We start from the raw sequence: 19,716 nt of genomic DNA on the forward strand, positions 1-19,716 counted from the left end.
GGTCCAAAGACTTCACTCGACAGCTTGATACGAACAAAGCCGGGGAGGTGAACGAGGACGTATCAACGGCGATTCTGTGGTATAAGTGTCGTTTGAGCAACAATAAGGCCTTGGTCAGGGCGAATTAGTCGATATCCTCAAACGATAGATAGGACGGTTGGATCATTTCGCCGAATCCCTTTTGTGTTTCAAAGGTGAGTGACATCCTACTTGGACTCATTTTCAAGCGTCCATGCTGATCAGGACCAATCGCTTCCTTGTCAACCATCTTTCTTCATCTACTAAATCCCGTACCACCCGCATCACGCTTCGATGGCGTACTCCCCGCCTCTCCCTCTCATATCTCTGGCTCCTCCTTTGCGTCGCTCGGATCTTCGGCCGGTCTCAATCATCTCTGCCGCCTCTGGCACAACTATCGCATCGACAACTACATCCCCTCCTTCAGCCTACTATCGACGGTCTAGGTCATCGGAACTCCTGAAGGGGATTCCCCTTGTTTTGCCTCTTGTGCTCGACATCACTGAACATCCAAATGTTGGAGTAGCGGGATCAGCAGCGCAGCATCACCACCACCGTCTAGTCGTTTCCAGTCTGTCCAACATGGCTACAACACCACAGCCTCTTCCGAAAAAACCTGGTTTCTTCCGGCGCATGTCGCTGTCGTCCTCGCAGAGCAGTAAAGCTTCTGTCCATGCAAATATTGGCGCAGGAAATGCTGGTAAGAGTAAAGGTAGATCGGTGTCCGGCCCTGGTGTTGGAGGAGGCACCGTGGCTGGGCCATCGTATGATGCCTTGCCGTTGGGAGCGGCACCCAGTGCGTTCAGAGGAGGAGACCGCTCAGACACCGCTGGTGTCCGGCATCAGAACGGTGAGTGTCATTGTCAAACGTTGTTGAACAGCAGAATCGCACCACGAAAAGCTAAGCATCGATCCTCTTCCTCTCAACTCAGCATCTTCTCATCCACCTGTATCGACTCCTATCGCGTCTTCCTTCGGCAAAAGCAGATCCCCCCCACCGACTTCCTCGAACATGTCACCCCCTCGTAGCCGACAGCCAATCCGTCCTGCTCTCGCTTCGCCCCCAAGCACGACAGCCCGTCGATTGAGCGCATCATCACCATACGATCTTGTGCAGCCTAGCATTTCGCCTCCGCGGCCATCTGGCCAGCAGAATGGACTGAGCGGAAGAGATCGTGAAAAGGAGAATCCTCCTGCTCCGGCGTGGACGGTTCAAACGAACACAGCTAGTGCGTTCTTTTTCTTTGGGGGCAGAGGGACGGCGGATCGACCAAGCTGACATTCTGTAACTGTGGCAGGTTCATCGGAAAGAAGTGTTCTCGGGGCTGCAAGCTATAATTATCAAACTTCACACAACCTTAGGGATGGGCGGGCCATCACACCCCAGCACGCAACCCCTGTTCGACCGATCCCGACCCCATTGAAAATACCGGGCAACGAGCGACAAACACCTCGATCTTCATCGCAGCCGGTCTCAGCAGCTCTGGCCAACCGCTTCGACGATGCTGAAGCGAATGACGTGGTGCAACTACCCGCAGGTGCCCAAGCACCCGCATTTGCACGATCGAAGATGCCGGAGACACGTCCGATGGTCAGTGCTCGACGATCGACATCATCAAGCCGACGAACCCCCACCGCCAAGGTCGAGTCTAGGATGATATCGCCAACGGCGGAGGGCATGGTGACAAGTCCAATGCAAACGAGGCCGGCGGGATCCACACGGCCTGAGATCCGTTCACAGAACAAAAGCGAGTCTCCTGATACCGGAACCGCCAAGTCTAAAGAGCAGCTCACCGAAGCTGGTGCTTACGCTAAATCCATTGCCGCGACTATAAGCCATCGTGATGGACCTCCTAGGACCAATGGTCATCCAGCAACCAGCCAGCCTTCCAAATCGTCCGCGTCGAGGCCATTGCCAATGCCGCCTCCGACTGCTAATGGCGTCAGTCGAAGCTCTTCCAAGGCAAATGTGGTTGTCATCGCGAGCAGTCCAAAATCGCATAAATCTACTGTCCAACAGGAGCAACTAGGAGACAAACCGGCTAGCCAGACTCTGAAAAACATACATCCAGCTGCTACCCCTACGCGATCTTCTCCAGTCAAAGCGTTGACGCCACCTGTCCATGAGCAGCCCAGGTCTTCTTCTCAAGCTCTCGATTTTAACTTTCCACGCTCACCGACTTTGCCGCCCCTCGTTGATCCTCGCACGCGCGATGACGGCGTAATTGATCCCGTCACGCAATGGTCCCGGGACAAGGATGTGGCCAGCAGTCCGGCCCCGCTCACATCATCGCAATTGCCGCCCAGACAGTCTTCATCGGCTGTCCGCTCTCACAGGAATGTCAGCTCTCCTCTCACAAGTCCTGTCATGGGTTCTGTGGTTCGATCGCCGAAACAAGTCCCCAACGTAAACGGTCACAATCCTGTCGACAAGACGAAATTCAAAGACAGGCCCCGGGCGACCATTACCTTCCTGTTGTTACACAATAGCATACAAGCGGCCTTCCTGTCCCAGCTCTCCATCAACTCTTTCCTTTCGCTCACGGGCGCATCAGACAGCATCCGAAAGAGGTTCACCGGTGAAGCAATTGGCCGATGGGTGATGAAGGAGTGGGGCATTCAGCTTGATCGGGAGAAAGGGAGGAGCTGGCCCAACCTAACCGTGTGGGAAGGTTTTCGTGAGTAATGGTCAGGATGAGTAAGGGAGTTTGTGAAAGCTGAGCGTCTGGCCCGCAGTCGAATCCCTGTTACACGACCCGATAACTTATAGTACATATCCACCTCAATGGCACAACCTCCTGCAGCATTTGTGTTTATCTCATACCCTCATAGTGCTCCACCTTCGACAATTGCCCGTTGCCGCATTTCCAAATCCGCCTCCATTACCATTTGAAGATGATTTCGCCATTGCAGCGCCGCATCTACCCTTCTCCAACTCCATGAATAGTCTCGGAAGCCAGAGACCGCGATCGAGGCTGGGCAGCGCAGCAGGATCTGACGCGGGGAGTCTGGCGCCGACTGGCAAAATGCCAAGGCAAGAGCGGCTCGTTGAGATCGTAATGCCTGAACCGCTTGCATCTGTGGAACAGCAACAGGAGCCGACACCCAAGCTTTTCCCAGATCCAGCTCAGAAAGCTCGTCGACGCGGATCAATCGGTTCCATTGCTTCTGCCACCTCGATGTCGTTTGTCCGACGGCGAAGCGCGAGCATCAGCACGGATGCCCGAGTCGATCTGGTTCCCGTTTCTTCGGCGGCGCCCATGGCTTCCGGTAAGGCCGCCCTTCCTCCCGTCAGTTATCCGTCAGCCAAACGATATGGATTCAAGAGACACGGCGAGCCTGCAAGGTCGCGTCAATCGTCCGAAACTAGTCGACCGGGTTCGATCTTCTCGGTGCAGAGCACACCGTCATTTTCCGGTGGACATCAACGAGCGTCGAGCGCGTTCAGTACGCGTCAATCCTTTGCAGTCGACCGTAATGCACCTCCGGTTCCTGGCTTCCCTGTGGGATTACCAATGCCACCGCCAATTGGTGGGGGCCAACGCTCAAGTTTTGCTAGTTCAGATGCTCGATCAAGCCGCCCTTCTGAAAATGGAGGTATATCCCCCAAATCCGGCTTGATTTTGTCAAGACGTGAACTATATACACCACCGCTCACCCGACCCGAGCCAGTCTTCGATCGGCCCATACCGTATACCGTTGGTCGTGCTCCGATCCTCAGGGTTTTTGTTCCGTTATCTGATCGTGTTCAGCGTTGGCCGTCGTCGGAAGGTGCTGCTATTGCGGTCAAGGAGCTGGAGAAGTGTGGTGCTATGAGGAGAATGAAGCTTGGTGATTTGGTCGTGAGTCTAGTCGTAGCAAACTAGACTGTCAACAATTGAGCTGATGGCTTTTTCCTAGGTCAACACTGCGATTCGACAGCCCAGGACGACCGAGCATGTACTGGTCTTTGTGCCATTCGTGAGGCATCTGCTCGTCCCACTCGAATACTCCTTTGCACCTACCGGTCATTTGCCTTCATATGTGAATGGCTTTGACCTTCCGCCAAGCTTCTACTATCCTTTCTTGCCAACTCCTCAGATCTTGTACCTCGATTTGGCACCTTTTGCTCGACAGGCTCTGCAATCGATTCGCTTAGCATACGATCGTCGGGATGTGACTACCGCGTCGGGAGCTAGGCTAAGTGCGAAGCGCTACTTGCATGTGGCAGGATTCGAAGTGGGACCTCAAGACCGGGTCGCACCAGAATGGCAAGGTATGGTTTCATTGGAGACCGAGGGGACGGCAGAAGCAAGACAGGATCTGGAGAAGCGCCTGATCGGCGTCGGTGGAGCACGGCCACTAGTTGGTCCCTGGGAACTGGTGAGAGACAAGAGCATGATTGGCACGATCTGGTTACGACTAGTCAAACAGGGACCATGATATAAATTATAGTACATTGATGCATCTCGGATCAATATGTACGCTTGGTTTTCCGTTTCTTCTTGCTCGTGACAGTATCTGCTGCCATCGCCGAATGATTCTGTTGGACCTCATCATATGTGTCTAGCAGGGCAGAGTGAAGCCATGATGCAAACCCTCCGAGGATGAAGCCGAGGATGGAGCTGACTGCAGGGGTGAGTGGGTAACCCTGGACGGTTGCCGAGAATGATTTAAGCGATATTCTTTGCCCTAGACCCACATGATCGCTCACCTGCCAAGGCCGATCCCAATCTAGAGGGATGGGTATGACGCCGCACCAAGCTCCGAGCAGAGTGCCAGCCACCGGGTAGACAAGTGCCCTTTCCAGCGGTGTTTCGGGGCTGGATTGATTTAGCGCGATGAACGAGAGAGTCGACGACTCACCGGAACTCGCAGAAAAGACGCGTCATTCTGAACCGGGCAAAGGTCCCGCTCTCGTAGATAGAAGGTACGCCGAGGGCGTGGACGACCGGCCAAACAGTGAGGGTGGAAATGTGGACAGCAAGCAGAGCAGAGTGTGCGTGATGACTTTGGCATGATGTTAGTTGGGGCGAGCTTACAAACGAATAAAAGTGCTGACCTGTCCAAAGGAGCACCGAGAATCAAGATCAGGGTATAGAGCAAGAAGCTACCTCCAGCGGTTGACAGAGCACATTCGTACATCCGCTGGCACCGTCAGCGATATTGTCTGTCGCTGGACGACTCACACTCAACATCCTGCTGTTACGGCCGATTCTCTCAGCTATTTCGGCTTCACCTTGTGTCTTGGACTTTGTCGGCGTCTGCGCCCATTTGCGCATGATTGATCCCCACCATGACATGCAGAGAAGCATACCTGAGATATCCCAGAGCATCGTCGCAACGGGTCGAGATGTGATTGGGGTGAGGAATGCGAGTTCAGGTCGATCTGAAGAGGAGGATTGAACGGCAGAACCCAGAAGCCAGGGAGTGGACCGGGGTAAGAGGACGAAGGCACCGCATAGCAAAGCAGACAGATAGGAATGGAGGGCAAAGTACTCTGGGAGATTGAAGGTGTCTTTGGGCATGATGCGTGAGTGGGGTTGTAGTGTTTAAACGGTTAGAGAAGGGAAAGATGCATCAATAGATGTTTGAGTTTATGGGCCATTTTTGACACTTGGTTCCGCGTCACGATTTTTACTTTGCTGTCGAGGAGATGTCCCGATTAAAAAGTTGCAACAATCATTTAGGTGTGACGCATCGTGCCCACAGCTAACATCTATCTCGCTGCAATCCGCTGTCAAGTACTGCCTGTCGCATTGTGTCCATCTCGACAGGCCTCGAACATGGCATTCAGGCAAGTGCATAGCCTGGAACAGGTGCTCGGCGCTAGATGTGCTCGATTGCTCAACCCATGTTCGACTAGAGGGTCGACCCATGTGAGTGATTTCGCTGTTCTTGACTTACTACGTAACTTACCATCTTATTTGTAGCGTTACATTGCCACCACAATCTTTCGATCGGCATCGACGTCCAGTGCACGAAAAGCGATATTCGGTACCTCCTCCACCCCCAAAGAAACGGCGCCGCCTGCTTCAGTGATCGACTCCGATGCACCACTTACGCCTTTCCAGTCCCAGATTGCTGCTTTAGAATCAGCCGCGCAAGAGAACCCGGAAAACCTGGACGCGCAGCTGCGACTCTTGGGGGAGCTGGCCAAGGGAGGCGAATACAAGGGCTTAGTCGCTTACTACGAAGCTATGGCTTTGACGAGTAATGCAGGGCGCGAGGGAGGAGCCGGTAGTAATGCTTTGTTGAAGGATGAGAGCGCTTGGATCTTGTTTCTGGACGGTCTAGCCAAAGTCGGCAGACTGGGCGACGCTTCACAGCTTGTCAGGCGGAGAGACGATCTGATCAAGAGTATACCAATCACAGTAAAGTCGGGCAGCAGCACGACACCGACGCCACCCGCTTCTTCACACGTCCTGTCGCAGCTCTCATCGTCGAGTGCTGCTCCCTCGGATACTGTCTTAAATGCTTCCCGATCCCCTCTATCGTCTTTCATCTCGCCATCGGATACTGGTCTCTCGTCTAATACTCCCGCATCACAGGGCGGGTCCGGTTCCGCTTTGAATCCGATATATGTGCAAATGGCACCACCCACTCCGCAGGCGAACGCTTGGAAGGCATTGCGATGGCTGGGCGGCTTCTTGCTCTGGGGTTTCATCATCCTCACGGTCATGTCAATGATAATGGAGAACACAGGGTTGTTGAAAGCTGGACCGGGACCTGCGGAGTTTGAGCCTGAAGAAGGGAAGGTGGTCAAGTTCAGTGATGTGCATGGGGTCGAAGAGGCAAAATCGGTGAGTAACGGGCGAGTAGGACGGCACACCGAGGCGCGAAGTCGCTGAATGTGTGGTTATGTCCGAATTAGGAGCTGGAAGAAATCGTCGAATTCCTGAAAAACCCCGAGAAGTTTTCGAACTTGGGCGGGAAATTACCCAAGGGTGTCTTACTCACCGGTCCTCCTGGTACTGGAAAAACCATGTTGGCCAGAGCGGTGGCTGGAGAGGCCGAAGTACCCTTCCTTTTCGCCTCCGGGAGTAGTTTCGATGAGATGTTCGTTGGGGTCGGGGGTGAGTCAGCGCTCCGATTCAAACGACGGGCTCGTCTGACAGCGTCATACAGCCAAACGAGTGAGGGAGCTTTTCGCCGCTGCCCGCAAGAAGGCGCCTGCAATCGTATTCATCGACGAATTAGACGCCATCGGGTCGAAGCGTAGTGCTAAAGACCAGGTGAGTTGACGGTGAGCGATCAGCGAACTTTTGCTAACACTTCTGCCCGGTCCCAGCATTATATGAAGCAAACCCTCAATCAGCTGCTGGTAGAGCTGGATGGATTCGAACAATCTGAAGGCGTCATCATTATCGCGGCCACCAATTTTCCCGAATCGCTGGACAAGGCTTTGACGAGACCGGGACGATTTGATAGACACGGTGAGTCTTCGGCTGGGGACGGTGCGCATACGCTTGCTGACACCCGCACAGTCGTCGTCGGACTGCCTGACGTCCGAGGTCGAATCGAGATTCTGAAACACCACATGGGTGAGGTTGCATTCGATGTGGATGTCGACGCATCCATCATCGCCCGAGGCTGTCCAGGGATGAGCGGGGCGGACTTGCAGAATCTCGTCAATCAGGCTGCAGTCAAGGCTTCGAGAGAAGGAGCCAAGACGGTCGGGTTGAGACATTTCGAATGGGCCAAGGGTGAGTATTCTGTGCTATGTTTACAGGCGAGGCTGACGCGTACCAGATCGAATACTGATGGGCGCCGAGCGACGATCACATTTTGTGACGGAGGAGTCGAAGCGTGCGACTGCGTATCACGAGGGCGGGCACGCGCTGGTGGCGTTACACACCCCTGGCGCAATGCCCTTGCACAAAGTGTGAGCATCAGGATTGCGACGTATCTTGAATGCTGACTATCTACAGCACGATCATGCCCCGAGGTCAAGCCTTGGGTATCACATTCCAGCTGCCTGAGCAAGACAAAGGTGAGCTATATTCTGCTTTGGCGTCGCTGACGCAGGTCTGTCACAGATTCGTACACGCGCAAGGAATACAATGCGATGATTGACGTGGCTCTTGGAGGACGAGCTGCGGAAGAGATGGTTTTCGGTCACGATGATGTGACCTCGGGTTGTTCGAGCGATCTGCAACGCGCCACGGATGTAGCAGCGCGCATGATCAGGGTGAGTCGATGCCGTTTGCAAAAAGGTGATTGTGGCTGAATGACGCTCCTTAGAGTTACGGTTTCAGCGACAAGGTGGGATTGGTCGCTCATGGGGACGAAGAGAGTGTCTATCTGAGCGGGAAAAAGAAAGATGAGATCGAGAGTGAAATCAGGTCGTACGTGTGAGATGTTTTGTGATCTTGTATGAGAGCTCAGTCGTTCGAACAGTTTCCTTGATACCGGGATGAGCCGCACGAAGCGGTTGTTGAAGGAGCGCGAGCGCGAATTGCATACTGTGAGTGGCACCTTTGAGAAAAAGAGTTCGGCTGACGAGGCACGGGTACAGTTGGCAAAAGCTTTAGTCGAGTATGAAACCCTTTCATTAGACGAGGTCCGCGAGGTGCTGGATGGCAAAAGCCTCAGCAGACCCACGACAGAGGGCGAGACATTAAAGTCAGAAGAAGAGATACGGAACCAGCCGGGCGGCAAGGTGGTAGAGGGGATATAAACAACTGTTCATAGCATATGCATGAGTTCTATGTGAGGCATATGGCATATGTGAAAGAGCAGAGGTCGGCGCCGACGAAGAGCAAGAGCTGCAACATTTGACAACGTCACTCTCGAGATCTACTTCTCCAGCGCCGCCAGTTGTTGTTCGACAAATTTGACATGGCCGCTGTGACCGGTATCAGCCTGAGACCGAAGCGACCGGCTGATGAGACAGTAGAGGGAGACTCACTTGACATCGATGGATTTGCCGCACACTCCTCGTACAATCCCCTGTTGATCTATGAAAAAGGTCTCTCGCCCAGCTGACAGACCGAAGAAGGATTTGCCGACTCCATACAGCTCCCTGGCCTTGTTATCCGTATCCGATAAGATGGGATAGGAGAGATTGTATTGGTCTGCGAATGATTGTTGTTTCGCGGTTGAATCTGGAGAGCATGGGGTCTAAATGGGACGTCATTTCGGGTGTAGGACTCACCACCGGAGACACCAACCACAGCTAACTCAGGGTTCCGCTTAAAGACGATGTTTTGAGTTTGAGCATCTCGAAAAGAGCATGCTTCCATCGTGCAGCCCATGGTGTTTGCGGCTGGAAACTAGGGACAAGATGAGCGTGAAGCTAGAGGGGTCTAGAAACAAAGGGACATGCGAAGAACAAAGCTATTGGCTTGGTGAGGACACAGATGCGTCAGTTGTGCATACGTTGTGAGCCTAATGACGACGACTGACCTTCTCGCCTATAGGGAGCTTGAACACATCGCCGTTGGGTATACTCGGCAATTCCAGCGCGGGCGCGCGTTTGCCTATCAGCTCGGAGTTCTTCACCATGCTGATCGAGGTGCTAACGGCGGCGTGTCCTGCGGTAACGGCAAGATAGGTTGTTGCAATATCGATGCCAGGTTTGCGCGTGAGCAGGACATTACGCCGAACTCTGCCTCTTCCTGTGTCTCTTCAGACACGTCGCGTGCGGTATGGGGGTATGAGGCTGCATCGCAAGAGCAGAGTCTAGGATGCTTGACCCTTCGATACGAAAATGGAGACCCCTTGATCTCCGCGTTTCAGGACATCGCCGATCTGCATGACGTACTTTGATATTTGAGGTGGCATGTGAGCCGCATTAGCTTGGCGTCGATGCCGTTGTATGCTATTTTCGCAAGAGGCCAGAACGAGTCGGGCGGGGGTTTAGTGGGGCCGTAATACGATATTCTAGACTAGCTTGGGAACAGGTGACTTGGGTTCATTCGTTCTTCGGGTCGTTCCCCTACAATTCCAGGAATGAATGGATGAATGCGGACGTCATTTCTCAATTCTTTGGGTCTAGTCTCATGACCTAGACACTGTCGGAAGGATACATAAGAGCATGATGCTAATGTTCTCCCCCCACGATCTGTGCAACTTTGGGCTTACACTGTTGATGATCTCCTGCGTTCCAACGACACAGACCTTAGCGATATGGAGAAACCCTCGAGATTTAGCGAGGATCACTCAGAGATGTCCTCTGCGATCGATCCCCATCGCCCGGATATCAAGCCTCGGGATTCTCGATTCCACGAACACATCGATACTTCGCCCAACTCGCCAGCGCAGCCCGATTTCGACGAGTTTCGAAACGTCAATAATCCCAAGCATGGCTCTGTCGCTGCTCAAGCGGGATACGACGAGGGCTTGGCGTTTGGGACGGAGCGCAGAAAGAGGGTAGAAAGGAGGTTGAAGGTGAAACTGGACGGAAGATTCAGTATCTTGGTTGTGATCTATAGTGAGTGCAAGTTCAAGTCTCCACAACCAAGAGTCCCGCTGACACGATGGCGCTCGCAGTCTTGTAAGCGACCAAGTCAGCGCGGAGATGCACATGCAAGTGCTGAGGACGTCCGCAGGAACTACATCGATCGTAACAATGCAGCCGCTGCGAGGCTCAAGGGATTCGAACAGGATCTCAATCTGACCGACACGGAATTCCAGACGCTACTCTCGATCCTCTACGTGGGGTACATCTTGTTCCAGGGTGGGTTGTTGAGTCAATGTGTATGGAGTGAGAGGCTGACTTTCGCGACTCGATAGTGCCCTCGAACATGCTTTTGGTGAGTCGGATCGCGATGTCCTGATGGTTGACTGACCCATCATGTAGAATCGAATCGGGAGACCGTCTTTATATCTTCCAGCGGCAATGCTGGTGGTGAGTGGGTGCTTGAAGGCGCAGGTTTTTATCGCTGACAAAACGCTCAGTGGGGGATGATCAGTGTCTTGACTGGTATCACAAAGGACTTTGTCGGCGCCCTTCTCACTCGGTTCTTCCTAGGCGTGAGTGCGGGGGTTGATAATACACATTCGCTGACAAGATTCTAGATAATTGAGGCGGCTTTCCTCCCGGGCGCTCTGTTCATCTTGAGGTAGGGTTTACGAGCTAGACAACGAAGGTGGAGTATTGAAATATCACCTGTTTCGCTTTTTCCAGTAAATGGTACCCGAAGGACGAACTTTCTCTACGATACACTATCCTTTACTGCGGCAATTTGATCTCCAACGCTTTCGGGTCCTTGATCGCCGCGGGGGTCTTGGCCAATATGGATGGCAAACTGGGCCATGCCGCGTGGAGATGGTTGTTCTATAGTGAGTGGATTGCACAGATTGTGTAGCGATCGTGCTGAATTTAAGACGCAGTCGAGGGCGCCTTGACGATGTTCTTCGCCTTGGTCGCCATCCCGATGTTGCCGGATTTCCCTCATAATACTAAGCGGGGATTCACGGAGGAGGAAAGACAGGTAGCACAGTTGAGAATGCTGGAAGATGTCGGCGAGCTTGATCAGGACTCGCGAGAGGAGAAGTGGTATACCGGGTTTGTCCTGGCGATGAGCGTGGGTATTGGCGTAGTGGATCGTGAGGTGTGTGCTGATTCGTGCGCGCAGGACTGGAAAATCTACATTTTGATGTTGAGTCTGACTGCGTGTGTGACGGGGTTGTCGTTCAACATGTGGGCGGAGACTGGTGGGATTGGTTGCGACTACATTACTGACGAAGTTTCGAGCCAGCTACTTCCCGACTCTGGTGAGCCCGCGATTATGCTGTATCTGCGCAATCCCGCTGATCACCGCGACACCCAGACCAAGACCCTCGGATACGGGACCACCGAGACGCTTCTCCTGGCGGCGCCGCCTTGGGTGGTGAGCTGCACATTCTTTGACGTCTATGCGAAGGCCATACTGACTCTGCCGCGCCTGCCAGTTCTCGTGCCTCCTCGCGCTGGTAAATTCGTGGCACTCTGATCGAACTCAGGAGAAGTTCTGGCATTCGACTTGGCCGTTGTTGATGGGTATCATGGGCTTCATCATCTCGATGGGTGAGTGGGTACGATCGGTGTAAAGGGGCCGTTGATATTGACGATTTAAGTTAGCCACCCAACCGACAAATAAAGCGGCTCGATACGTCGCGCTGTTCTTCCAGGCGGGTTCCTATGCCGGCTACATCATTGTGAGTACAGCTTGTCGCGTTCGGAGGGCTGATCGCACTCGGCAGATGTACACCTGGATGAGCAGCTCGTTCCCGCGTCCACCAGCCAAGCGAGCGGTAGCTCTTGCGTTCATGGTGAGTCCTTGTTCGTGGTCTGTTCGAGGCTGACCACTATGTGCAGAACGCCTTGTCGCAAACAGGTAACATCGCGGGAAGTGTCAGTGCAGTTTGTCCTTTTTTTTCCGATGGCATAAAGCTGATCTGCAGATGTGCAGTACGTGTGGCCGGCTAAGTATGGACCGTGAGTTGTGACTGAAGTGCACAATCCGCAAGGCTGACACGAACGACAGATCGTATGTCCGGTCATACGGAGTGGTGTTGGCCATGTTTGTGGCGACAATACTGGTAGGTCGACATCTTCCATAGACTAACACTGACAGCGCCGCCAGCTCAACATCTGGTTCCGATCCATCCTTGTCGCTGCAAACCGAAGACTAGCCGAGGGCGAACGGGCATTCGGCGAGCACAGCGACACGGCCGAGCAGGCCGCCAAGCTCGAGAGTACCACCGTCAGAGATGCCAAGCAGATGCAGAAGGGGTTCAGGTTTTTGATCTAGGCGTGGTCAGGGTCGGTGCGAGAGTGCAGGTGATGTGTTGCGTGGTGGTAGAGTGCATCGCGATGAATGGTGTTGCGATGGAACGGATTGGAAGTAAGTGTAACAGATATATGCATGCGTGTATGCGTACGAACGAGTCACAGCGCACCAGGCAGACGCATATGGGCAATCGGCTATTGGTGTGCAGGGAGCATACCGAAATCTGGGCGTTCCGGAGCTTGCAGACGGCGTTTCATTCTGTGAACGTGGATTCGCGCTTACTTGCACACGCCAATTGCCAGATGCAACGGTCACTCTTGTGAGAACAATTCGTCTCGACCCGTCGCCCTCCCCACGAAAATACTAAGATGAGAATCGAATCCCTCCACCCCGCCTTGCCTATAAAGGATTCTCAGTCCTCGCCTTTTATGACGATATGAAATCCGCGTCGAGGAGGTCGATGCAGCTACATCAGAGGTCTGTGCATATCCATGTCAACAGACTTTCGCATCAAGAGTCCCTCGCCTCCTCTTCATAACACAGATGTATGGAAATATAAATATAGGATTCTGAACCATCCTCCTTGACCTTCCCCGCCCTTCTCCATATGTCATAAAGGATCGCCTTTCCTGCTCTTCCGATCTCCGCGTTGAGGGGGTCGATGCTAGCTTCGACAGAAGTCTATGTATATCCACGCCGACAGGCTATCGCATCAAGGGACTCGCCTACATTACAAAAATGGAGTACCTCCTCATCGCGGATTTAGGGTCTGGCCACACCTCACGTGACCACTGGTGCTTTGGACGTATGCACTTTCACTCATTGCGACTCAGACAGGTCATATTTACCTGCTCTAGACCCATGCATCAATTTCGGCTTTGTCAAGTCCTGGCTTGTCTTCTCGAATTTACAACGGTCCAGTCTGTTAAATAAGGAAAATCACCACAAAATGCGACGGCGTTTTACTACACTATTTCCTTATGCATGCACAAAACTTTTTAGCTTGTATAGTAGATACATAGAGGTAGTTTCTTATCCAGTAGTTAGTTCTTTTCTATACATGCATCAAGTGATAGAAAAGACAGCTCGGAAACGTCAACAAATACGGTATACAGATAATCATGGTGCCGCTCCGGCGGTTGCCGCAGACTTCGGCTTGCGTCACCGCCGATGCGCCCTCGTGGGCTGCACGAGGGATTGCAGAGGTAATCGGGCTACACCCTTCATAAGATATATAGCTAAGGCGGGGAGCGAAGGGGAGAAGAAGGTGAGATTTAGTTATATTTCTTTTTGGCGGGGGCGAGGTGTACGCTCAGCTAATCATCTCAACGTGACGGGTGTGTGCTACATTTCCAGTCGAATTGCGAACAGTAGAAGAGACGGCGCGAGACTATTACCTTCTCAACACGGTTGTCACTGCTTTAATGACGTGTAGTACAAAACGCCATCTAGTAACATATTTATACTAGTGGGATAGTGTGAAAGGCTAGGACTGACGCTTCATGTTCGCATCTCGATTCATGTCCAGCATTCACTCCTTCAAAAGACGCGTCGAATGATCTCCACCGCACTGAGCCCGTGACACGACGGTTCCGATTAGTGATGAGATGATGGGCTAGTGACCCCCTGTGGATGGATGCTTTGCGACACCCGCACTTCCCTTTGCCTGTATCACAAATTGGACTAATCCCATTACGGTGCGCATGACCAAAGGAAGGCTGCTGATGATCTACCAAATCCGATTGACGATGATGAGATGTTGAAGTTTGGCGATCAGTGCGTGGGCCGTTCCTGGGTCACATTTCTGAGCGGGCAGGCGGTTGCCTGGTTACTCGGGATCAGCCACGATCAGCTGGAACCGTGCGTGTGTATTCGTGTATATGAAGAGGAGAGGAGATTAGCTTTTCCACGCCAGGACCCATCGGAGAATTAATCGCTGTCATCCGCTCATCAACCCCTCCCTTTGCACTTCGCCTTTCAATCACCAATCATTACTTAGTCGAAAAATCTGGTAATGAAGGAATCACCGATCGATTGGGGTCTGAAAGGGAGCTGATTGCGATGTGAAGGGTATCCAATTAGTTGTATATATAAATGTATCGATGCAGTACTCCATTCATTCAAACAAATCAAGCAACTCTTTGACACAATCTTACTTCGGACCATCAACAACTATCACTCTTCGTAACAAAGAAAACGGCTAAGAGAGATGACTGACACACGCCCAACTACACCATCGACCCCAGCACGACCACCCAGATCCGAAAGACGCCTGACGCTTGAGTCCGTCGCTGCTGCTCCCTTTCCCGACCAAGCTGCTCCACCCATGCCAGAATCTTCCACTTCATCGGCGTCACCAGAGGCAAACGACGAACCCGTAACCCCCTCCACCCCCTCCCGACCCAAGCTAGCGAATCGCAAATCCACATCGTCGATAAAGCGAAAGCCTGTCTCATCCACCCCAGAGGATCTATCCCTCGAGCTTCAAACAATGCCTGCCTCTCGACCCAGTCGCAGCATAGACGGCGTATCAGCGGATCACGCCAATGAGCCCCCACGATACATCCTCCCGGTTGATCTGCCCCAGCGTGAACAAGCAGTAGCCGGTCCCTCTACACCGTCAATCGACTTTTCCGCCTCAAGACCGCCTTCTTACGCAAACGATCACACGCCAGTCTTCGATCTAACAGCTGGCCTTGGCGCTAGCGGATCCTCTTACACTCTACCCACCTCCGACGAACTCCCTTGCTACGCAGAAGAAACCCAGACAGAGCCAAAGACCTTAGCCAGAGCTTTGTGGAAATGGGGATGGTGCTGTCCGCTTCTATGGTTCCTGGGCATGTGCATGTGAGTGGTTGTATTTGGCTCTCAATGGCGATTGCTGACCGAACCCCAGCCTCTGGATCCCGTTGAAACCCGTCGTGGAAGAAGCCGATCCCGAGAAGGCGCAGAAGCTCGACGAGATGATCGTCATACTGCGAGAGGTGAGTTATTCCATCACGCATCACGTCAATGCGCTTCCTGACCTGATTGTCTCCCACCCTAGACCGAGCTGAAATACGCCAAGCGATGCGCCTATTCGTGTCTGGGCTTCGTTCTCCTGATCGCTGTCGTGGTGGCTGTGGCCGTGGTTCTGAGTAAAGTCTTGTAAGGGGATCTAGGTGCTCTCGTGCAGGTCATGACGATTATGATGATGTTTCAGTGAGAAGTCGCGTTCAGCATAATGCATCATCCCTTTCGCAGCTAAGGCCTTATCCATGGGCCCGGACCTGACTACGAGCTAGCCCTGCAACCTAGAATTGCGCGTGAAAGCCATTTACGGGAGGCTGATCCAACGTCTTCCCATCGACTTTGGCAGCCTCGGACGGCACGGCGACACCGACAAACCCTGATGATCATGTCGTCAGCCCCAACTTGTGGAGGGGAGGGTTGCGCACTCACTGGCCCACTGATCCGTGTTGTTGTTCCAGCTATGGACGTTGGCAGCTTGAATGATGGCATCGCCAACTTTGACAGTGCGCTTCTGGCCATCAGGCAACTCAAGCTCGAGCTCGCCATGAGTCATGATCAGGTAGTCTATCGGAATTTTTTTTCTCGCTCAGCCAATTTCTTGCACAGATTTACTTGCATGACTTACCGAAGGTATTGGTGTAATGCTGGAAACCCTTGTTATGAGGGGGCAAGTCTGCAAATCATTCCATAAGCATTGTTCTAGTTGTTTGTGAATGACACAACGACTCACCGACCCATCGGAGCGAGATCTGGTCATCATGGCTGATCCGATCCGGCTTGTACTCTGCCCATTTGAGCGCTTGATCCGGCTTGCCGATTGCATCGGGCTGAACGTAACCGACGAAAGCTTTGAGTTCTTCCTTGGGGTTGGCGAACGGCGTGGTGTCGTCCAAGATGACACCGGTTCCTTGAGCATCAGTCGCGGTGAGGATCCTTCGAGGGGCTGGAAGAGGAGAAGCTGGCATGTTAGGCGGATACTCTGGAAAGATGTTGTGAGTGAAGGACGCAACGATACCACATGACTTGTCAGCCTTTTATACCTTTTTCCGTCAGTACCGGGCTTCTTGGTCGCTGTCATACATTGTTAGCCATCCCCATATGCAACCCACTGTGCACACAGTGACCGAAGGTGCAGGTGTGTTCTACAGTCGACAGTAAAAACCTTACATCAGCTCCTCCACAAAATGACATCAACTCGAAGGCGGTCGACGCCGATTAGGGTGGAGTCGAATGGTGCTTTAAAAATCAGAGTTAAATTGCTTAATCAGCTTGTATTGACCTCCACTCTCAGATGTATCATCGTTGAAAACAAGGCGAAACGCTTTCAGTCCTTGCTTTCAACACCTTCCTTCAATCCCCAAAATCAGACAAACGGGGCAGGTGAAACGATGAGAACTGTCCTTTGTAGATCTGACTTGGCACAAGATTTGAGGTCGCCAGCTCTGACAGTGAGCCTGGATACATCGCATGAATATTCGTTCATCACATTACTCTGCATCGATTATTACGACAGGATAGAACCGCAGAAATACGAATATCAAAAAGTAAAAATCGCGCCCATCGTACACATAAGCAAAACATGGGCACCCACTCTCGCTCGCAATCTCGATATTATCGAGACCCACACTACTCATCTTCTAGATCCTACTATAGACCTCGCGTAGGGTGCAACCCCTTATTCTGCTGCAGCTGCTCATTCGGGGGTAAATCCGCCCAGTCATTCCTACTGATCTTAATACCATTGTGCATCACGATTATCAGTTTTCTCGCTGGATTCTGGCTGATCCCCGTATGGACGTATGATGATGGGTACCAAGGAAAGGTAAGGATCGCGGCGCAGGGGTGCGGGGTAAATGGGCAAGACTCCGGGTGAGTATGTCCATCTGATGTTAGCGCCCCTTGCCGTTGACGTGCAAGTCGTCTTTAGTGTCCGCCAATTCCTCTACAACACCAACTCTTGGCCATCTCCAATCAACGGTCTGCCACTGTTGCTTCTGTTTCACCTCATCATCTCAATCCTCCTAGCGACATACCTGCTCTTCGTCATTTCTGTGTGCGTCTACGCTTCACGTCGACGGGGAAGGAGAGAGCTCAGGTCCGAAGCGTGGTCAAGGGTGATCATAGAGCAGAAATGGTGGGAACGGATCATCAGCGTCTTGTTAACATTACTAGTGGGAACGGTATTAGTAATGGACAATGTCGTCTGGGGTATCGGACGGAGCAAAGGGCAAAACCTGAATCCTGACGTTTTGGGGTATTTGTAAGTGTCGAGCGAGCGGGAACTCCTTTTGGCAATTTGAGCTGATCAAAGGGGGTTTTGCAGCGTCAACATTGTTGCGCTCCTGCTTTGGGTATTCTGGGTGATAGTTCAATGTGCTGCGACTCATGACCTTTCGGGACAAGAGGATTTGTATGTCGGAGGCAGAAGAATGAGAGCAACACGATCCTGCTGTTGATTCCCGATGATGTGTCAGCGCCAGGTCAGACCAGAGATGAAAGAATGCCTATGCTTAGCGCGTTCCTCCGAATGATCGCCGTGAGATTTGTGACACAAATACCTCATGATTTGTTAGTGTCTTGACATGTTGTTCTGCACCGCAAACGAATGGGATGCATGAGACACATACCGCGATACGCACGCTTTATGCAATGACCCTTTCTCACGCGTCCCTTCGGGGCATGTCTGAGATAGATAAAATCGATGACTCAGCGAACGATATAGCTGTAAGAAAATAGGATGTGGAGATATACGAGCTTTGTTTTCAGTTGAGATTCTTGTGCATTGGCCGTGGCGATCACAGTCTCCCGTCCGATCGTCCGCACTTTCCTAGCGTGAGATTGATGGTAGTGGAGTCGATATGAGCTGAAGCATATTTTGAAGGGGATGAAGGAAATGAAAGGTGTGCGCCTCAGACTTGTGAGCGGCGAATCCACCTATTCCTCTTTGTCCTGCGCAAACTTGTGTTTACCCATCCTCTCGTACTCCGTGACCCCTCGCCCGGATCCGGTGACACCGACTGTAACGGAAAAAAATCAGCCATCGCAACGGTATCTCGTAGCTGGGACGAGCGCACCTCGACCTGAAAGGAGGACAAATCGCCGTCAGCTAAGAATCGTAAAGCCGAACGATTTTTACTCACCAAACGGATTATCAGGCGTCCTAAAGGCGGATTTCCCTTCCAGTCTGTCGTGAAGAAACGAGTCAGCTCGATCAATCGTGCAACGCACATCAACGCACCCAGAGATATGAATTCCCTTCTTCGACGCCTTCTTCCCAAACTTCTCCCACGCGCTCTTCTTATCTTTGATCTCGTCCGCTTTCGCCTTCTGACTCTCCATCCACTTCTCCCCCTTCTTCTTCTTCTTCTCCTTCTCCTTTTCAGTCAAATCATCCTGCTTCCTCTTGACAGGTTCCACAGGTTTCGGTATCGGCGCGTTTGGGTCATGCGGTCTCAGACTAGAAAGAGGCACGTTGGTGGACGTTGTATAGCCTTTGAACGTGATCGTGTACTGGGGCGAGTCTGAGGAGCCTACCACTGCGTTGATCTTTGCCGGGTACCTGTATATGATAACGTCGAGTCGGCTACCTCTACTTTATCCTTCGTGACGAAATGCGGACGTACCATTTCCCGTCCTTGTACTTTGCCATACAGTCCATTCCAGCCTTGTACTGATCCCCTTTGTCCTTTGCTTTCCCCTTATCCACTTTGGGAGCGTCTTTCGTAGCAGGAGCGGATGAGCTTGAAGACGCAGCGGGATGACCCATCGCTTGTTGGGTGAGATCGATCAGCTCCACCAGCTCCGTTTTCAGCGTCGTGAGACCTTCATTGTTCGGATCTGATTCCAATTGGAGGTTAACGTAGGCCAGTTGATCTTTGTATGTTGACAGTTCTGCTTCCATGTTGAGATGTTCTATCTTAACTTTTATCGATTGTTCAGATGAAATAACAATCAAAAGACGAGGGATTCAAGAGAATGAGATGGAAAT

General features: G+C 52.4%; 9 protein-coding genes across 9 annotated transcripts; 4 read left to right on the forward strand and 5 right to left on the reverse strand.

Annotated features, from left to right (window-relative positions):
• Positions 1–312: 312 nt before the first annotated feature.
• Positions 313–4,440, forward strand: I303_107898 (uncharacterized protein; the record flags this gene model as incomplete). The annotated part of the gene is made up of 5 exons (XM_018411160.1): positions 313–868; positions 951–1,247; positions 1,317–2,696; positions 2,755–3,860; positions 3,919–4,440. The coding sequence occupies 5 exons, from the start codon at positions 313–315 to the stop codon at positions 4,438–4,440; spliced, it is 3,861 nt and encodes a 1,286-aa protein (XP_018259828.1).
• Positions 4,441–4,471: 31 nt separating this feature from the next.
• I303_107899 (uncharacterized protein) lies at positions 4,472–5,142 on the reverse strand (the record flags this gene model as incomplete). Its single annotated transcript, XM_018411161.2, has 4 exons — positions 4,472–4,648; positions 4,712–4,820; positions 4,864–5,007; positions 5,060–5,142. The coding sequence occupies 4 exons, from the start codon at positions 5,140–5,142 to the stop codon at positions 4,472–4,474; spliced, it is 513 nt and encodes a 170-aa protein (XP_018259829.2).
• A 90-nt stretch (positions 5,143–5,232) lies between these two features.
• I303_107900 (uncharacterized protein) lies at positions 5,233–5,525 on the reverse strand (the record flags this gene model as incomplete). Its single annotated transcript, XM_065969698.1, has 2 exons — positions 5,233–5,261; positions 5,315–5,525. 2 exons carry the CDS (start codon positions 5,523–5,525, stop codon positions 5,233–5,235), a joined length of 240 nt encoding a protein of 79 aa, XP_065825770.1.
• Positions 5,526–5,783: 258 nt separating this feature from the next.
• On the forward strand, positions 5,784–8,677 carry I303_107901 (uncharacterized protein; the record flags this gene model as incomplete). The annotated part of the gene is made up of 12 exons (XM_018411162.1): positions 5,784–5,876; positions 5,931–6,800; positions 6,872–7,073; positions 7,126–7,232; positions 7,289–7,433; positions 7,485–7,703; positions 7,750–7,882; positions 7,929–7,990; positions 8,037–8,188; positions 8,242–8,345; positions 8,398–8,464; positions 8,516–8,677. The coding sequence occupies 12 exons, from the start codon at positions 5,784–5,786 to the stop codon at positions 8,675–8,677; spliced, it is 2,316 nt and encodes a 771-aa protein (XP_018259830.1).
• A 119-nt stretch (positions 8,678–8,796) lies between these two features.
• On the reverse strand, positions 8,797–9,504 carry I303_107902 (uncharacterized protein; the record flags this gene model as incomplete). Its single annotated transcript, XM_065969699.1, has 5 exons — positions 8,797–8,845; positions 8,909–9,104; positions 9,155–9,272; positions 9,326–9,343; positions 9,406–9,504. The coding sequence occupies 5 exons, from the start codon at positions 9,502–9,504 to the stop codon at positions 8,797–8,799; spliced, it is 480 nt and encodes a 159-aa protein (XP_065825771.1).
• A 663-nt stretch (positions 9,505–10,167) lies between these two features.
• On the forward strand, positions 10,168–12,737 carry I303_107903 (uncharacterized protein; the record flags this gene model as incomplete). Its single annotated transcript, XM_065969700.1, has 17 exons — positions 10,168–10,678; positions 10,735–10,754; positions 10,802–10,849; positions 10,900–10,974; positions 11,020–11,063; positions 11,129–11,283; positions 11,335–11,528; positions 11,580–11,644; positions 11,703–11,718; positions 11,775–11,834; positions 11,896–12,010; positions 12,065–12,141; positions 12,187–12,255; positions 12,302–12,337; positions 12,396–12,421; positions 12,471–12,525; positions 12,570–12,737. The coding sequence occupies 17 exons, from the start codon at positions 10,168–10,170 to the stop codon at positions 12,735–12,737; spliced, it is 1,734 nt and encodes a 577-aa protein (XP_065825772.1).
• Positions 12,738–14,925: 2,188 nt separating this feature from the next.
• On the forward strand, positions 14,926–15,867 carry I303_107904 (uncharacterized protein; the record flags this gene model as incomplete). The annotated part of the gene is made up of 3 exons (XM_018411165.1): positions 14,926–15,563; positions 15,613–15,700; positions 15,763–15,867. The coding sequence occupies 3 exons, from the start codon at positions 14,926–14,928 to the stop codon at positions 15,865–15,867; spliced, it is 831 nt and encodes a 276-aa protein (XP_018259833.1).
• A 142-nt stretch (positions 15,868–16,009) lies between these two features.
• I303_107905 (uncharacterized protein) lies at positions 16,010–16,693 on the reverse strand (the record flags this gene model as incomplete). The annotated part of the gene is made up of 4 exons (XM_065969701.1): positions 16,010–16,104; positions 16,158–16,292; positions 16,354–16,401; positions 16,459–16,693. 4 exons carry the CDS (start codon positions 16,691–16,693, stop codon positions 16,010–16,012), a joined length of 513 nt encoding a protein of 170 aa, XP_065825773.1.
• A 1,969-nt stretch (positions 16,694–18,662) lies between these two features.
• On the reverse strand, positions 18,663–19,629 carry I303_107906 (uncharacterized protein; the record flags this gene model as incomplete). Its single annotated transcript, XM_018411167.1, has 4 exons — positions 18,663–18,745; positions 18,869–18,912; positions 18,967–19,287; positions 19,352–19,629. The coding sequence occupies 4 exons, from the start codon at positions 19,627–19,629 to the stop codon at positions 18,663–18,665; spliced, it is 726 nt and encodes a 241-aa protein (XP_018259835.1).
• Positions 19,630–19,716: the final 87 nt, after the last annotated feature.

The sequence above is a fragment of the Kwoniella dejecticola genome, chromosome 10 (assembly GCF_000512565.2).
Source record: "Kwoniella dejecticola CBS 10117 chromosome 10, complete sequence".
Lineage (NCBI taxonomy): Eukaryota > Fungi > Basidiomycota > Tremellomycetes > Tremellales > Cryptococcaceae > Kwoniella > Kwoniella dejecticola.